The 17,130-nt window shown below is 36.5% G+C and overlaps 1 protein-coding gene across 1 annotated transcript in view; it reads right to left on the reverse strand.

The window, feature by feature from the left end:
- Positions 1-17,130, reverse strand: part of LOC120637459 (nephrin) — a 537,044-nt gene that overhangs the window by 162,782 nt on the left and 357,132 nt on the right. Inside the window, exons 5-7 of the mRNA XM_039909312.1 lie at positions 12,776-12,889; positions 3,306-3,509; positions 1,199-1,359 (exon numbers count right to left, since the gene is read on the reverse strand). Of these exons, the coding sequence (XP_039765246.1) occupies positions 1,199-1,359; positions 3,306-3,509; positions 12,776-12,889 (479 nt within the window). The remainder of the gene's footprint in view (positions 1-1,198; positions 1,360-3,305; positions 3,510-12,775; positions 12,890-17,130) is intronic.

The following is a 17,130-nucleotide window of genomic DNA, read 5'->3' on the forward strand; positions in this document are numbered from 1 at the left end:
GTAAGTGTGTTTAGCAGTCAAATTGTTGAATGAAATCACTCAAAGTATGGCAGTTTTGTAGGGCCTATGAAGCCTCGGTTCAAGATTTATATCTTTTTAGACCGTCTAAAACGTGCGAAATTCGCGTGCGGGTGTCGTGAAGTCCGGTGAGGAGCACACGCTTATGCGAAAATTTTGTTAGAAAATTTGGAAACTCGGAAAATTTTCAGAAAAACTCCGAAAATTTTCCAGTGAAATTAATTATTTTTCTTTTTGCAGGGTGGCGCAGGAGGCCAGGAAGCACACCCCGACAGCGGACTCGTAGAAAGTCTCGACCAGGAGCGGCGGTAAGTGTGTTTAGCAGTCAAATTGTTGAATGAAATCACTCAAAGTATGGCAGTTTTGTAGGGCCTATGAAGCCTCGGTTCAAGATTTATGTCTTTTTAGACCGTCTAAAACGTGCGAAATTCGCGTGCGGGTGTCGTGCAGTCCAGTGAGGAGCACACGCTTATGTGAAAATTTTGTTAGAAAATTTAGAAACTCGGAAAATTTTCTTTTATGGTCATCGTTTTATCGCATTCCATAATCTTAATTCAAATTTATGGATTTACAATTGCAGAAAGTCTGGACTTACTAGAGATTATTATTAAATATTAATTGTAGTGTGGGTCTAACGCAGTCTATTCAAAAACGCTACTACTCAGAATTTAGCGAACGCTTTTTATTTTTTCACCAATTAAAGGTACTTTACGTACAGTATAAGTAAACAAATATAGAGTTGTTGTATATAACATTTTCCAGGGTGTCCAAAATTTGCCTTAGACGCGCGCATTCTTAACCGACATAGGTAGAAGTGAACTGCCTTGTTGGTGTTCGTGATAAACATATTCTACTGCAGATCACAATGTCCTGGCTTCGATGCTCTGGTCAGTTATTTATTTTTAGCCCGGAGTTTGGAAATTGGCGTTAAATTACCGCCATTCCCGGTCCTGCGCTTGATATATTTGTGGTCGTGTCAAATCTGCCGTCCCATCGAACCATGAGCGTGAGGGAATAGAGAGTTTACCTGTTGTGTGTATTTGCATTAACCCTTGTGGACATTAATATCTTCCGAAAATCTTTCTGGAGATTGACCGCCGTAATTAGTCGAGGAAACTGTGATCTTAATTGATATTGGTAAAACTTTGGAGTAGTTGTGCGAGTACAGCTAGGGACTCACCGTTATCCTCTTGAGCTGCCGCTTGCCCTTATGCCACGTGACGGCGGCGGGCGGGCGGCTGCCGGCCGACTCGCACGCCACCTCGTAGCGCCGCTCCGCCGTCAGCACGCCGCCCTCGCCCGTCTCCGTCGGCTTCTTGATCTCCACCGTCAGTGGCCGCACTGCAATTAAACATCACCAGTAACCTTTTAGTGAATATTGAAACGTAAATTTTACGGGGATAAAGCAGCCCATGTGTTAATCCAGGGTATAATGTATCTTCATTCCAAAATTCAATCAAATTGGTTCAGTAGTTTTTGCGTGAAAGAGTAAAAAACATCCATCCATCCATTAAAACTTTCTCATTAGTAGGAAGTATGATTTAGCGGTGACAATATTACTTGGATTAACAGCGAAGAAGCATCGAGGAAATCTGCATGCCCTAGAGTTTTCCATAATGTTCTCAAAGGCGTGTGAAGTGTGGATTGGCAACACTAGTCGAGCGTGGTAGACTACGGCCTTTTTTAGTTGCGAAGAAGAAAGATTTGAATTTAGATGATATTGAAGAAGAAGAGAAGTTGCGAGAAGGTTATTCATACAGTCTAGTAGTTATAACGAATAAAAGTTTTAAATAGTATAAATGCTCTTTATGTTTTATTAGGTTGTAGTTTTGAATTATACTCATTTAAGCCAAAATTCTTAAAATTCTGAGCCAACTTTTAGGAGGATTTTTAATATTAAATAACCCGCAAATTAGTCAAATATGAAATTTAAATATTTTAAATATACCTATAGTATATATACTTATTTTTTAATAAATGTTAAAGTTTAAATACTAAATGACGTAATCCAAAAACAAAAAGCATGGTTAAAACAAATTCTTTGGATGTGTGGCTTGAAACATGAGTAAATTCGGTCAAAGAAATCGACGGACAATCTTGCCCAACGTTAGAGTGTAAGCCTGCAGAAGTTATCCATCTAACATAATGCAGCAGCCTTAGTCGGTATAACGCAGACAAATGCCTTCAAGATGTTCTGTGTGAATTAGACCGTTCAAGGCGGCGTTATCCGAAGCTTGCTTGGAATTAAATTGCTAGTTTTGCTGTCTAAGCAGCATCCAGTGCGTCTAACCCAATTCTATGTCTTAATGGATTCAATATAATGAATTTGTGTCGAAATCTTTCCGAGTTCCGTCGTGATTCTACTTTGGTATTTTTGAATAGTTATACCTAATTTAAGTTGTCATTATAATTTATCAGAAATAATAATCTACAGGTATTTTTGATCTAGCAGCAATCATTACTTTTTCCGGAATAAGATATAGTGTATGTCCATCTGCAGGATGAAATTCTATTGATCTATTTACGTGAGATATGTCATCAAGATGAGTGTAATGCTTGAGCCGTACATGGTTAACAAACATACATTACACATACACATTTATAATATTAGAATGGATTTCAGATGTAATTTTCTCTTCCTACACGGCCTCACCAACTTTGACAATAATTTTATTAATAACTTTAATATTGTTCTTAGCTGTGGTGAGAGCCAGTAGACGACGTTGTTGTCCAGTTGTTATCAAGAATTAGTTATTGACAGGACAACTTCTGCTACTGGTGCCGCGGTTCAAATATAAGAATATATCATCATCTCAATTAATGAGCCCTCTCCGCTAGACTGTCTATTAAAGGATTCAATCATCATATTATAGATATAAGTATTCTACAAGATATATTTTGGAGAACGTGCTCAAGAGCTTGTTTCACCTGGATTGCGAATACTGCAAGACATTGAGAAAAGGGCTTTTAGGCAACCGCATTATCACGTCCAATCAGCTATTATTGCAACCGATTTATGTGTCATCTTGAAAAAATTTAACACTACACAAACTCGCATGCTTCAAAATAAGCTTTACATATACCGGAGCATCCTAAAGAAGTGTTTTTCTTAGAAAGGTGTATTTTGGTACACACATAGTTGATCCGAAATGTATGTAGGTATACCTACAAAATTGTGTTAAGAGAATACGCAACGTGTCTACATTATTTATCTCGTTACATATTTACACATCAGTATATTACAGATGGTAACCGAAGTAAACCAAATATTTGGAGGATATACTCACGAAACATGTCCAGCACCAGCGAAACCTCCTTCGGTGGGACCAAGTGTGAGTTGGCGGCCTGGCACGTGAACACGGCGGCGTAGTCGGCGCGGCGGATGGCCGGCCACAGCAGGCGGTTCTCGATGACGTCACCCGTGTTGTGCTCGTACTCCTCATCCACCAGCACGCCGTTCACCAGCCAGCGCACCGAGGGCTCGGGGCGACCTGGACGCGAACCAAGCTAGTTACTCTAATGCCAACAAAACACCTCAGGCTTCAGACAACATTTTATCTTCTACCACAATTCTATCTCATCTCCGAGCATTGGCGTATTTATGGAAATAATATCCAAATAATATAAGTTTCATAATAAACGTTTTTTTTATAAATTTTTTTAATGTTTTTTTTTTTTTTTATAATTCACACAGTTAAAAATTTAAAAAAATGTATACTAATAAATGATAGAAAATTATAAAACGGTGGTACACCTGTCCTATGTCGCAGTGCTTTGACAGGTGGACACGTAACTTTTATCCCTTGCGATGTAATTTTTATCTCTAGCCAGCCGTGTGTCAGTACTGTTTATCATTTTTGATTACGCCTCACGAAGTCCATGGTTACAAATTTTTTGGTATTAAAACTTATGTTAAGGAGCTTTTGGTACTATGACGAAGCTTTGCCGAAAATTGGCCGGGTCCGCTTCAAGCCACAAAGAGCACACTAAGCAATCGTCTCAGTTATAATAACCAACATGTGATGAAAATCGTTTAAGTTTCTCAGCCCGCACGCGCCAGGGCAATGCGTCATTATAATAACTGTCTTTAAAGGATAATATCTAGTGAAAAAGCCACCGAGCCATCGGGAAGCTAAAATGGAAGCTTCTCGTCTCCAGAAAAATACACAACAAGATCTTTATATTGTCGATAAAGAGCAAGGCCGAGGAAGACCGAGGCCGAAAGTGGGAAAGGCAGTTCAACAGTGAACACTCGAAGGGGTAATAAATGATGACATTAATTCAATCGTCGTTGGTAAAGTTTTTATGACAATTTAACAATTAAAAAACCGGAAAGAGGCCGAGAAAGATCCCAATTAATTTAATTCATAGGTCTCTCTATTTACTTTGTGCCTACTCATTATAGCTAATTACACTAATTAATGTGAAAGCAGAATAAACATAATCGCATAGCAGGAGTCAACCTGGCCAACAATGAATAAATGAATAAACTTTTCCACAAAAGGAAAAAGTAGTTATAGAGATATAAACACGTTAGAGCAAGAGGGTACAATTTGGTGGCCATAGCAATAAGCTAAAGAGCGATGACTTCCAGCTATATTTTTCTTTTCCAACCTTTAACTTATATTATTTACAATTATTTTCGAACATCCAACTTCAAAAACGCCTACGAATTAAAAAAAATAGTAAGTCGAGTTTATGTTTTTCAGTGTGTTTATTCGCATGTTATAAGTATTTATGTATATTATTCATAGAAATATTCACCAGTCATCTTAGTACCCATAACACAACGCTTAGTTTGGGGCTAGATAGCGATGTGTGTATTGTCGTAGTATATTTATTTATGTTTAGAAGGTCGTACGCAGTAGTAGAGATAGAGGGGATAGCCCAGTGGGTAAGGCTACCGGTTCCTTTTCTGGGGAGACTGAATTTGATCCCCGGCACGCACCTCTAACTTTTTGGAGCTATGTACGTTGTTAAATTGAGAAATTAAATATCACTTTCTTTAAACGGGAAGGAAACATCGTGAGAAAGACTGAATGCCCGAGAGTTTATTTTTATTTATTTAATAATCTTTTTTTATTTATTTATTTATATTCTTATTCTAACACTATCATTACAGAATACTTAAACGTAATGCGATAGTGTAGCTTTTTTTAAAAAAATAAACTCAACATTATAATATTTAATTACCTATTCCTGTAACAAATAACCCACAATGCGATCCTTGTGAATTCACTCAGAGCGCAACGATACAAATCACATTGCTCTGATACGACATTGAGGATGCAGAGGGCGCGCGTCATTGGTGACTCTTTTAATAAATTTGTCCGCCCAATCGGTACTTTCAGCAGTGACGGCCGTCGCCTCCGCCTCGCATACCCCTCGGGGACACACAACCTTACTTGTATTAACATTGTGTGTCCTACCTCGCATTACCTATACAATATAAGCCACGAGTGTAAATTCCCTCCGTGCTCTCAGCTCGTTGTAACCCACCATGCCCAGTACTACAGTACAGTTCTGACATCAAGGGCGTGTAAAGTCTAACAATCCGCACTTGGCCAGCGGGGTGGACAAAAGCGGCCTAAACCCTCATTCGGAGAGAAGACCCAAGCCCTGTCATGGGTTGATGATCATGTCAACTTCGAAATACTTAGTAACGATCGAACTCGGTACCCCGCAAGAGGGGCCCAAGATCCAAGCACAGCTCTTCACCGCTTTTTCTTTAAATAAAAAGAACAAAATACATAGCTATAATATTGTGAATGTTCAAGGCATTCAGTAGGTATTACACATAAATTAACATAGCTATCTAAGACCACTTTGAGTGGCGGTATCAAGAGCACTTTGTCCAAATTAAATCACTAATAGTGTTGCGACTCCAGTGTGTTAAATCTAATTCAGAGTGTCAATGGATTCAATTTGGATTTGCCTCCTCCAGCCACTGCATGCATCTATTCATGACTTGACAAGTTGCGGAACGCGTTGAGACGGTGACTTACGTTTTCACTTCGTTACCTACCACTTGATTGATGATTAGTGTACGAGTAGCATGAAGGAAGACAAATGTATTAAAAAATTGGTGTTGGACCAATTTTTTTTTTAATACAGCACGTCAAGAAATAATTTTAGTCGAAAAAATTTCAAAATATACAACAATTACACTGCATATCGAACTCGCAATAGTCCAATCGATTTGGCTCCAGTACGAAATCATGGATTCAATTCGTACTTCTTTCGATATATGGCATCGCTGGTATTAGGGCACATTATGATTTTTATTGTAAAATTCCCTGGGATTATGAGTTGCTTTATAACATTTCAGGCAGTGTAGGGACATTGCAATTAATTTTCGTAGCTGTTTTACCATGAGCTCTTCAAAAGACCGGAATTATAATCAAGAACTTATGATTTCAAATTTAGTTGAAAAAGCTATCTGCTATGCTTCCATCTGCGCTTGCGATAAAATAATGGTGATTTCGGAATGTATAGATTTATTGGTTTATTTCCAAACAATTATACCTAAGGAGCACAACAAATATAATATGTGATAGGAATAATGTTTTAAAAGTTGCTGTAAAGTAGGTCTTGAAATAAACGATTTTGTGAAACGTGAAAGGATAAAGGAGTGAAAATTAACAAAATGATGAAATTAACAGACTTTCTCTCAAGTCTGCGTAGTTGACAGCTTTAATGAGTTTATAGCGCGTAGGCGTAACGAGTCTATCCCAAATTTTGTTTTAAGAAGTCTCAAAGGCATTCAAAACCTAAGTTTTAGCGCAATAGACTCATTGAAACCATTATAGGATAAGTTTTCTACCGTATGAGTAATAACCAGTTTATTTTCACCAATCCAATAAAGTAGGTATATTTCTAATACCCGTTTGCTCTTATAGAATGCCTGGTAAAAAAAATGGTTTCACCAACTTGTAGGTTATAACTATTGGTGAACAGTTGATGTATTGGCGTTACTTATTGAGGCATTCCCTGATTCGTCGAGTATATTTACTAATGTATTCTAACTGTAGCTTCAGTATCACTTATTCGGAAAGCATCGATAGCTCAAAGCGAGAGCGCCTCAATAACTATACATTAACAAATTGATTTGCAAAAAGCGGTCTAGTTTTAGCCTTTTCATAATTGCGAATAAAACAGGTCACGAACGCTTTCCTACTCGGGGTACCGGCCTAATTCCCCTGCTACCTAAACACGTGAAATCAGTCACTATTCACAATGGCATAAGTCGCATTTTGCTATTCGCCTACTTTTCCAAGCCGATAAACAACAACAGTGCTTATTTAAATTAGATTTCGGTGTTAGCACTAACACGGGCCTGACACAATGGAATCGCTGTTGATATTTTATTCAATCAGGTGTTTTCTGTTGGAAAATTTAACAATTTGTTTGTATTAGGCACGTAGCACACGAAACCGCTGAAACGCGCAATTTGCAGCCACATTAATTAATTTTTACCACTTAAATTAGCGCTTATATTAAAGATTGACGTAACATTATGTTATTAACGAAGTATGTCCACGTTTTAATACATTTTCTAAAACAATTAGTCTATATAAGAAAAATGATCCTATATCCAGGATGTAAACTATTTCGCTAACAGATTAGCTGTAAAGTCTTGGATGGGTAACACAGGCAATTTTGTTATAACCCCGTTATTCGAATGCTGAACATACCTAGAGCGGCTTCAACAGTCACCCACTTTATACCTGTTGTACATTTGAGTAGGTCAAAATTATAATTCGCCAAATTAAAAAAGGTTGTATTCATGTAGACCTTATTACAGGCACTTATGAAGCGTTCAGACATTTAACATGTTACACTAATGTTAAATTCAAAATTCAAAATTCAAAATTCATTTATTTCAAGTAGGCCTAATACAAGCACTTTTCAAACGTTAAGTCTGTCCGTGTGTAGTGACTCTACCACCGGTTCGGAAGGCAGATTCTACCGAGAAGAAGCCGGCAAGAAACTCAGCAGTTGCTCTTTTCCAACATCAAAAATTTACATTTTATATTTTAACATTCATTTTTCTATCTTGTGAGAGATGAAAGCGGAGCCGGATGCTTCCAAGCAACCTTGTCATTAAGAAACTCATCAATTGTATAATAACCTCGCTGTAATAAATGTGTTTTAACACATTCTTTAAACTTATGCATTGGTAGGTCCAAAATTACCTTAGGAATCATATTATAAAAGCGTATACTCAATCCCACAAATGACTTCTGCACCTTTCGCAGACGATATGCAGATGTCACTAATTTATGACCATTTCTTGTAAGTCGACTGTTTATATCCACTTTTTGTTTATAAAGACTAATATGTTGTCTTACAAATACTATATTGTTATAAATGTATTGTGAGGCTACCGTAAGTATACCAATTTCTTTAAATTTTTCACGGAGGGATTCACGTGATTTAAGTTTATATATTGACTGTACAGCTCTTTTCTGCAATATGAATATAGTTTCAATATCAGCAGCTTTGCCCCATAATAAGATCCCGTAAGACATCACACTATGAAAGTACGCGAAGTAAACAAGTCTTGCTGTTTCTACGTCAGTAATCTGTCTATTTTTCCTGACGGCGTAGGCAGCCGAGCTTAGTTTACCTGCTAGTGTATCTGTTAGGTGATAGTGATACCTGCATTCGTTAACTGAAAACTAAAGCTAGGAGGGTTCCGAACGAGCCCTGGTCTAAGAGCCTACAATAAATTATGCCAGGTTTTTTTTTTGCTATCACCATCTCACAATCAAGTTAATGTTTAGCTATGAAGTTAGAAAAGCGTTTAGTTCAGGTTCCCGAAATATTAAAAAAAAAAAAAAAAAAAAAGTGCGGAGAATATGACGGGCACAAGTAATTTATAAATAAATTGAATAAAAAAAAACAGTATTACAAAATATGTGTACAAAATTTCGATCACGTAATCCTTCAATTGAGCAAGTATATTAAGCCATGACAGGGAGGGGAGGAATTTCAACAAGAGCACGCGCAACAGGCGTTCCCTCAAAAACTGTCCTAAAAACATCCCCAACTAAGCCCCCATCATTAGAAAGGCATCCGCTGCCATCATTGAATCTTTTTTTCAATGTTTTTAGTGAGATACGCTTCAATCAATTTCTCGATTATGCAAATGTCTCGTCCCCGCTCTCAAATCTCGAGCACTTTGCTATGATCAGATAAAGTCTCTTCTGATTTGATTATTCTAATTTGAGCGATGTAATTCTTGAAAAATGTGTTTTTTTTTTGGACAAGGATTCCGTTGGCGTGTCTAGTGATTTGGTTAAAATTTGGTGGTGGTTCTGAAAATTTGTTAAGGACCTTTTTAAGTTTTGGTTTCAATTGTTTTGACAAGATTTACGGCGATGTTAAGAGTAAGGTATTCTAAGCATATTAATATTATTTCATACCATTTATTCCTTGTGTTAAGACCAACTTAAAAACTTTCATTCGCTATTCCAAACAACACACCCACCTAATAGCATAGCCCACCCGCTTTATTACTTCGCTTGCTTGGCTCATAATATGGGCCATAGCGTCATCAGCCTATTTATAAACTAAAACAAATATTTAAATAAAATACCGCATTTGTTAAACAATTACAAAGCAAGAAATAGGTAAATAATTACTACACCATTTTTAAGTCAGTCAAAAGTAAAATGTATAAAGTACTTTGTATACGATTAACTTTTATATAGTAGTAAGAAAAGTACCTAGAAGTTTTCTAAATTTTACTTGGCACCGACTCTAAAATGTTGTTAACTAACCTTCCTCGAAAATTGTGTTTTTTAACACAACAAATATTTTCCCAATCCAACCTGATATAGCCAGGGTTTAGCATTGTATTCTAACCTCAGTAATTACAATAAGAACATCTTAGACTTCGGTCAAGGGCTAACTTTGTGTGCAACTAGACATAAAAAGAATATAATGGTACGTCTATAGTTTTGACCCGGTGTTGTCAGCATGTGATATGCGAGCCAGTAGCCTAGTAGCCAGACAGTCAGTGGCGTGCACAGAGGGTAAGCACAGGGTAAACAGATGATATAAAATGAAGAATATCTCCAGTAAGAGTTAAAAGGATATGCATTGTAAGAGTTTTAAAACGCCTACCCTTGAGTATTTATAACTCGTTTTGGAGATTTCGTTAGTTTTATATCAACTGCATACCCTGTGCATACCCTCTATGCACGCCACTGCAGACAGTATTACAATAGGAAAACAGTTCTGAAATGCAGAAGTATGTCAAGCACTCCGTTTAAAGCCATACCATGTATCCACATATTATATGAGAAAGTAGCCATAGCACTTTGAAACAACCAGCGAACAAACAATTATTAGTGTAGGATGTAGACATACTAGTTTCAAATTTCAAGAACGTGTACAGACTGTGGTACAAAATAATTTCTAAATATTATTACTTGAACCGCAGTGCTAAAGTGGGCCGCATACGCGTCTAAAAGTTGGTCGGATTCTGCCCTAGTTGCTTGCGGTTGAGGTCTAGATACAGACGCATGTGCGATCGATTGCTTCGCTGTAGAACGAGGAGAATTAAACAGAAGAGTTTTAAATGTGTGACCAAATCTACTCAAATGATATTGCGTATTTAAGTCACTTCAGCAATAAATAAATAGCAAAGAGTTTTACTCAATAAATGGTTAAAATACATCTGTCTCTCTTTTGGTTAGAATGTTATCTTTACTAGAAGTCATATTTATAAGACTCTATTAAACGGACTGCATTTAGTATACAAAGAAAATTTATTAAGTATTTTCGGTTCAAAATTGAATGGATCTTCCTGACATCTAGCACACATGTAGCTATATTATTTATCAAGAAAAAACTTTTTTTTAATACTTTATATAATAAAAATAGCAATCACTCATTAAATCATGCGTTTGTAACTTAAAACACCCGAAATAAAAGCGGACGAAATTCCGGGCAACAGCTAGTTTAATATAATTTATCATAATAAACAGTGTTAAGATATCGTTCGGAACAGCAAAGTATAGCAATATTTTGTCAGTTGAAAGCGTTTCGATGTCCCGGCAAGCGCGCCGCCCCGGGCTTTCAGAAGAAGGATCTACGACGCTTGTTCAGTTTGATCACTCTTTTCTTTTCTTTAATTATTGTTACAAAGAATTGCCTTCACATTTTTATTGCGTTTATTTCATAAGCGCGTTTGGAAATGAATATGCTTGATAATATAAAATAACATCACGCTATAATCTATGGTAATATATATTGTGTCAAAAGTCAAAATAATCAATTTTGCGAACAGGCCAGAAAGCAATCTTAATAAAACCCACTTTAGATTTTTAAAAAATAGAGCACGCTAATTTAATTAAAAATAATTTTCTTTCCGTTGCTGTAATTTTTTCGTTAATGTGGGTATTTCAGACATCAAGGAATAAATTGAATGTTAATTAAAATGGACGAAAACATTATATAGTATATAAGCACTACGCTATACTCTGCATCAAAAATAAAATATTCTAACCTCATCACTCATGGTTAGGAACACCTTAACCAAATCCAGAAAGCAAATTATAACTATAAACTTTTATGAATAAAATTGAGTTTTGTTTCGCCTACGCATGGCTTAAATTACGACTTTAAGAGCATAAGAATTGAAAAATATCTTTATTCAAGTAGGTAGGTAGGTGTGTTCGCGGTAGTGAGATGATGGCGATAACCTTATTCGTGAACCTAAAAATAAAGCTACGACGGTTCCAAACGCGCCAGGTCTAAGACGAAGCCCACAACAAACAAAGCCGGTTGTTCTTTTTTGTTATTACCATTTCACATTGTAATTTAATTTCATTAAAAGAGCAATAATTCACACCCAAGCTTTTTCGGTTACATAATCCTTAATCCGATGTAATATATAGTACCTACTATGGTGTGCATAGTTAATGTGGGACAAACCGCGGGGCCGCAACAAGAATTAGTACAATGCGAGATAAATTAGGTGGATAGATAGAATAGCTATTACAGCAAAACATATAGAAACAACTACGTACATAACTACAAACATAGTATTAGGGTGCAAAGGCAGCCTTATCACTTAAAGTTATTTTTAAAGGCAATTTAAGTAGCTAGGTACTTTAATATGTGGATACATGTGGATTTGAACACTAAGTATTGTTCTGAGATGGAGATTTAGTTAATTAAATTTGTATGCTTGTTTGTAAGGTTCGCCATAGACTTCGTTTCTTTTAACATCACGCTATCTGTCCTATGTAGCCGAGAAACTTAGGTAGATAATAGCGCAGGAGATCGGCTTGACGGTGTATTTTGAAAGAGCAGCGGATGGATGTTTGTATTGAACAAACTTTATTTTATCAAAAGTTCAAGATAGATGAAGTCACAAAGAACCACCAGTAACAAATATTAATATTGGTTAAGATTAATCATCAGACGGTAAGTAACTTGCATTAAAGTAGAATACAAGAGCCGCGTTTGTGCACCTTGACAACTTGCTTTGTGAATGTAAGAAGGTGCCCTTTTTTATGTTTCTACACATAATATCTAAACTAACTAAAGTAGTTCAAAGTAGCAGAAAGTTTTGTTTGGTTTAATTCAAATTTTATTTTTACAATTATTAATTAATTAATATACCTAATTCAAATATTCTATTTCATAAAGTAAGTTATACAATTACTGCCATAAGTACTGAAAAGCGCAGAGGGTGGGGACACTAAAAATCAGTTGCTTAGTTAGTCCATCTTATACATACCTCCAAGGACTCGGCAGGTGAGGAGTACGTCATCGCCTTCTTCGTGAGGGCCGAGCGTGGTGGCGTTGATGACCCGCCCCCACCGGTCTACCACCACGGGCTTCTCCGGTGGAACTGCAACAAAACATTCTAAGGTTCAACTTTAACTAACGGACGCACATTTAGAACGCACTGGAAGGAAGCTAAGCTAACAGTTTAACAAGGTGGTAATACTACTACTACTATTTTATAGGAGCATATCGTTGAATGCCGCCTTTTGTCCATCGTTGTTCAAATTTAACAATACTGATCAATGATTTCCATGGCAAGAAATCTAATTCCAAGAAAACTATAGGATCGCCACGCCATTGGGTGCCTGGCAGATATCGCAATGCGATTGTATGCATTGTGTGAACTTGAAGTTATTAACAATTGAAAATTATTAACAGTTTTTCTGGATTACTATGTAGTGTGAAATAATAGCATTCGTTCATTAAATAATTCCAATTGATCTGTAGCTTAGGCTTTCCTACAGATTGGCCAAGCTTAAAATTATCAGAGCTACGCATTCTTGTTTAGCTGTGAAACGTGATTCTGCATGATATTGATGTGACATCTATGACACTATGTCTTTTAAAATTAAAGCCATGAATTACAGGCAAGTAATATTGTAATGAAAAATCTGATTTCAAATTAGCAATTGATGCGTCTGATCTGAAGTTAAGTGTCAGTCCAGAGTATGCTTAAATTAGGTGCACAAACTGGGAAGAAATATTTACTACGATATTTTTTTACTTTTTCTACGTATGTGCCAAAATACACTCCGTAGAAAGCACCGGAGCGAATTAAGACAGAAACAAAAGCTCAAAAAAAAACATGGGACCGAGAATATGCTCTGGAATATCTTGAAGCGCTCACCGCGCCAGATATAATATCTTCCGAGTATAACACAATACTGCTTACATTAGGGCCAAGGGGAAAGGCGGCCTATTTGGCGATAATAAACAATTCACACCCACGATTGAAAAACAAAGCCCTAAAGTGACTTAAACTTTTGCTACAACTAGTTTGTGGTTAGGAAAATCTTCCGAACGGAGCGGATCCCAAGAAAAGTAGTTAAAATAAAACTACGCTACTCAGCGCAAAGTTTGGGAGCATTCGAATTTTTCGCCCCGGCTTTGGACGAGATGTCGCGAGAAATGTGAAACAAACAAACAAAGTTAATACTTATGTTGGAGAAGAATTTACACCTTGTCAATAGACCGACTTTATCAAAGTTTTGAGGGCTAATGTATCACTTTATATTTTCCAAGTAACTATTACCTTTTTCCCAACGTAAGACGCTCATAGACTGTAATGTTAGCCTAGACTAGCCTTATCTACCATGGATTTGCAAGGATACAATGAAGACCGACAATTATCATTATTCCATTGGAAAAATATGAAATGAAATTAAACAATTCAATAGTAATAGCCACAAACAGATAACCCCAGACTGGTGACAACTGACAAGCAACAAAAATACGCCTTCTGCCAGAAAGTTTTGCGGCATGCAGTTTTTCAGATTCGTGCCATACCCAAGCAAGACAGTCTAGATGGCTGCGGGGCATCTGTTACTGACTTTACCTTCCATTGTCCGTGTAACATGATCGTTTTATATAGTACGTCTTCTTGCATGTTATAAATGTATTGTACATTACCTACAGCCAACGAACTACAAAAAAGGATTCTGAGCTGTACGTAGGCAACCGCGGAAAATACCGCACGTGCGACACATACGCCGCAGCATTTTCATCTCTGCGGCTTGAGGTTATAATGACGCATGATGGCCGGATATGAATCTGTCAGATGACGGATTTTTATTTATCGACCTCCCTGACGCAACGGTGAGCGCTGTGAATTTAGGCAGGCGGTCCAGGGCACGATTCCCGGTAGAAGAAATTTGGGAATTTAATATTTCTGAATTTTCTCTGGTCTGGTCTGGTGGGTTTGGTGGTGGTTAGTTACCAACCTACCGGCAAAGACGTGCCACTAAGCGATCCGAGCGATTCCACGCGAGCGATTAGGCTATGACTACCATATTCCCTAACAGGTTAACCTGATACCATCTTATACTGTATACCACCAGGTTAAATTCCAGTCAAGGGCTAACTTGTATTAGAATAAAAAATTAAAAAAAGAATATCTTAAGCTTTAAGGTTATAAAAGTTCTAGTCATTTTGCTCAAGCAGTACTTATGATGCGATCGCATCTGCAAGATATAATTATTAGGGAACAGTAACAGTTCAGTTTTGCTATAGTTATAATTTTTTCATAGTTACACAATCATTATGACGACCGGTATTATGACGACAGGTATGTAGGTACTAATATTTTTTTGCAGGAGATGGCCGTGCTTTAATACGATGCATAAGTCTTGCACAGATTTCACCATCTTCATCTTCAGCATCTTTAAAATAGTGAAAGTATATATATAGATTGGGATTTTCAAATAAAAATCGAATCAAATTAGTAAAACGTCATCATAGCTTTTTTTTTTGTTTTTTATTATGGTAAATACTACAAGAGCGAGTTTGCTAAGGCCGCTTTAACTTAAAAGTAACATTGGTCTGCTTTACCCCGAGTCGCGCGCCGAATCCAAAAAGGTGCAGAAATAAAAATATACACAGGTGAAATAAATCTCTGTACTAACTACTAATACAATCGGAGCCAGTGATTACAGTTCACGCGGCATGATTAATTATAATTTCAAACACTATTGCAGCAGAGCGAATCAATGTAATCAGTCTAATCTACAGCTGATTGGATTATATTCAAACGGACCCAGCTCGTAATTATTATTATGCTGGAAGATCCCCCGATGTAATTAACATAAGGTAAACGCTGGTAATGTCTTTATTGCCCTGATACTCGTCAGATTCTTGAAGACTACATGGAACAGAAATCTAAGAAAAACCTTTAGGGCTACATATTTGTGGTAAAACTTGCAATAATTAACATTTAACGATAACTTTAAAAAATAGAAAAAAACAATTAAAAATGCGTTTCTGATTTTTTGTCTTTTTCAACCGATTTAAAAAAGGAGGAGGTTCTCAATCCGACTGTATGTTTTGGTTTTGTATATTTCCTACGCGATTTTAATTAGGTGAAGATTTATTGGAGGGATCCTGGAAAAGTCGAGGGAAGTCTTCAAATATTAGCACACCTATAGCAATTTGAGTAATTTTAATGTAGGTTGATCATTTTCTTGACAATGATGATGAAGGCCAAGTATGGTCAACGAAACTATACAATTATAAGTATTACACAGGTTTGAGTTTGGTTTCTAGTAGGAAAGCAATTTATATTGGTCACCATAAAGGAACTGATGGTGAAGTGGCGGGAAAACACATCAACCTACATAAACCATTAATACCATAATTTCAAAATGTCATACTCTAAAGCGCAGGATCAATGGATCTCAAGAATCAAGGAGGATTTATAACATTTGGCTGATTAATCATTTTATATTCGTAAAAAAACAAAATTTTGCAATTATATTATTTTCCACGGTTTTTAAATCGCCTCTTTATTGGTATATTTTGTCTCTGGATGCAATAAATCGATGAAAATATTATTGAAATCTGTTGAACTGAGTTACTCTCTCTTTGATACGGTACGCAAAGGTTTCAAGAGCCATACCGCCTGTACGCGTCACACAGTACCGTATAAATATGTACATTTGACGTGACACCGACATTAATAAAGCCAAAAGTTACCTACAATAACAAGGACAAAAAATAAAAGCCTTTCTGGCAGGCGGGGTTAGATTAAAATGGAAATGCTCCGCCCACACGGGTAGAGTGAAACAAAACAGATGTGCCGAAAATGTGACAGAAAGAATCGTCCCAAAAGGCAGAAAAAGGATTCCACCTAAGTGGTCATTCAATTCTACAGTTCAGATTAGATATAGTACTATGAAAGAAAAAAGGCAGAGCTAGAATTCTAAACTTGGAAAGCTAGACCCACCACGTTGTTACAACGCATTGGCGATTATCTTTAACATTACAGTATTTTCGTCTCTTTGTTCGTCTTTTTATTTTCTTTAACCACTCCGGAGTTTAAAATCATTTAATTTAATAGCTAAATGAGGCAAAACCGTAACCAAAAGCTTATTCAGTAATAATGATAAGATTAAAAGTATGTTTTATTATTCAAATTTATCACATAATAGGTATTTGTAATTGAATTTAACTCTAATTTACTAAAATAAAAGATTTATTTAACATGATATGAAAATACGGACTATTAATTTGAGATTTGAGAATTATACAAATGAAATTAGTAGATCCACCTGCACTAATGTGCGCGTGTAATCAGGGTTTAACTGCTCCTAA

The sequence above is a fragment of the Pararge aegeria genome, chromosome 3 (genome assembly GCF_905163445.1).
Source record: "Pararge aegeria chromosome 3, ilParAegt1.1, whole genome shotgun sequence".
NCBI lineage: Eukaryota > Metazoa > Arthropoda > Insecta > Lepidoptera > Nymphalidae > Pararge > Pararge aegeria.